A 2,550-nucleotide genomic window follows, 5' to 3' on the forward strand; every position below is an offset into this window, starting at 1 on the left:
GGATTCGAACCCGCCACCTTAGGTGTACGTGGCTGGCGCCTTAGCCGCTTGAGCCACAGGCGCCAAGCCCAGAGTCTCACTTTTATTGCCCTCAGTACAGTGCCGTGGTGTCACACAGCTCATAGCAGCCTCCAACTACTGGGCTTAGGTGATTCTCTTGCCTCAGGCTCCTGAATAGCTGGGACTACAGGTGCCTGCCACACACCCAGCTATTTTTTTGTTGTTGCAGTTTGGCCAGGGCTGGGTTTGAACCCGCTACGTTCAGTATATGGGGCCCACACCCACTGAGCCACAGGCACTGCCCAATTATTTGTATTTTTTGTAGCGACAGGGTCTCACTTTGTTGCCCAGGCTAATCTTGAACTCCTGGCCTCCAACAGTCCTCCCAGTGTGGCCTCCCAAAGTGTCAGGATTACAGGTGTGAACCACCACACCCAGCCATAAATGTCCTATATATTCAGTTATAAAAGTACTATAAAAACTTGTAAAATAAGTGGAGGGGAAAAAAAAACATTGATCTTAACACCATCCCCTATAGCCTGTTTGGATAGCTCCTTCTAATCATTTTTTCAAGGAACGTTTTCATAGAGAAACAAGGCAAAACAAAGAAAGCCAAACCAAAACAGAGCAAAAATGATTTTAATCCTGGCATGTATGGATGAAAGAGAGGTGTCTGGACCCCTCAGCCTCCATGTTCAAAGGCAGGGCTTTCTCTGCCTTCCCCACACGTGTACCCCCAAATGGTGTTCTCATGTTTTCAGGACAAGCTCGTGAGTGTCCTGGCAGAGGAAGAGTCTAATAAGAGGTGCGGGCAGCTCCCTGGAGCCCAGCTCCCAGTCTTCCCACCAGGTCTCTGAGAGCACTCTGCTGTCACAGAGGCATCCCCAAAGCCTTTGTTTAAGGCTTGTCTCAGTTTCTTGGCTGCTGGTTATTGAGATAACTTTAAAACCATAAAGTGGAAACCATGGCGAATCAAGTGAGAACTTGTGCCTGTCTGCACTCAAGAGTGCAGGTGCTGAAAGCCACCTAACCTGCCCTCCTGAGGCTCACACCTGATAGACAGATGCAGAGGCCCTTGCATGAACTCCCATTGTATTCCTGCTGTCCTACGGAATTAACCACAGGCATTTCTTTCCTTTTTTCCCCTGAGGTTAAAGACATTTGTTTTAATAAAAGTAAAAATGTGGGTGCGGTGCCTGTGGCTCAGTGAGTAGGGCTCCTGTCCCATATACCGAGGGTAGCAGGTTCAAACCCAGCCCCAGCCAAACTGCAACGAAAGATAGCCAGGTATTGTGGCGGGTGCCTATAGTCCTAGCTACTTGGGAGGCTGAGGCAAGAGAATCGCTTAAGCCCAGCAGTTTGAGGTTGCTGTGAACTGTAACACCACGCCACTCTACCGAGGGCAACATAGTGAGGCTGTGTATCAAAAACAAAAAAAAAGTAAAAATGTGTACCTGGCATGGTAGCTCATGCCTGTAGCCCTAGCTACTCAACATGCTGAGGCAGGAGCATTATTTGAGGCCAGGAGTTCAAGATCAGCCTGATCAACATAGCAAGACCCTATGTCTTAAGGCAAAAAAAAAAGGTAAAAAATATATGTGGTATATAAAATAAAAAAGAGAATAAAAAGCAGTGGACTAATTCAGAAGATGCTACATATGAAAAAATCACAGATTTTACCTTCCTACCTCTGAATATCTCATTCCTACCGTATAGAGATACCCACTGTTAATATCTTTTTTTCCCTCTAGAAATTCTCTGTGTAGAGGCAAACATATATAGTCTACATGTACACACTGACAGGTCTTTGGGAAACCTGTCCATGGGATCCCACTGTACACAGTGGGAGCACAGAATGCACAGTGGGAACAGACTCCACACGGTGGGATCCCACTGCGCATGATGGGAGCGCATGGTGCACGGTGGGAACAGACTCTACATGGTGGGATCCCACTGCGCATGGTGGGAACACACCGTGTTGCCACTCTCCGAGCTCCTGGGACAGCACACACACAGAGCCCACTCCCATCTGGGGCTGCCTGATGTGTCAGATGAGAGCCCTTTGGCTTATCTGACCAGTCTCCTATAGATGGACGTTCAGATTGTTTCTATTTTGGGTAATGAAGTCAGTGCTCTCATGAAAATCCTTTGCAGATAACCCTTAAGATACATCCTAGTGGTGAGGTTGCTGGGTTGAAAAATATGGGAGTACTATAATGGATGGTACCCATATCAATGTGTGTGCCCCATTAAAGAGCAGAGGTGTCTGTCCCTTACTGCCTGGCCAGTTCCTGGCTCATCAGATCTGTGGTAGGAGAGGGCTGGCTTTTTCAAATTTGTTCACAGGGCTCTCTTCTAGGGTTCTGCGGTCAGCAGATCCTGATCGCTTCCAGGTGATGTTCTTCTACTTTGAGGACAAAGCTATTCAGAAAGACAAATCTGGTAAGCTTATCATTGAGATGCTTTTATGATGAATTGAGCTGTAATAGGATAAAAAGAATGCCATTTCCTTCCTTTTTTCTTTTTCTTTTTCTTTTTTTTTTTTTTTTT

At 46.5% G+C, this 2,550-nt stretch overlaps 1 protein-coding gene across 1 annotated transcript in view; it reads left to right on the forward strand.

The window, feature by feature from the left end:
• The window catches only part of PI4KA (phosphatidylinositol 4-kinase alpha), a 153,819-nt gene that overhangs the window by 102,381 nt on the left and 48,888 nt on the right, over positions 1-2,550 (forward strand). Inside the window, exon 23 of the mRNA XM_012812667.2 lies at positions 2,360-2,442. Coding sequence (XP_012668121.2) covers positions 2,360-2,442 — 83 coding nt within the window. The remainder of the gene's footprint in view (positions 1-2,359; positions 2,443-2,550) is intronic.

The sequence above is a fragment of the Otolemur garnettii genome, unplaced genomic scaffold (assembly GCF_000181295.1).
Source record: "Otolemur garnettii isolate 467f Iridium unplaced genomic scaffold, OtoGar3 scaffold00218, whole genome shotgun sequence".
Lineage (NCBI taxonomy): Eukaryota > Metazoa > Chordata > Mammalia > Primates > Galagidae > Otolemur > Otolemur garnettii.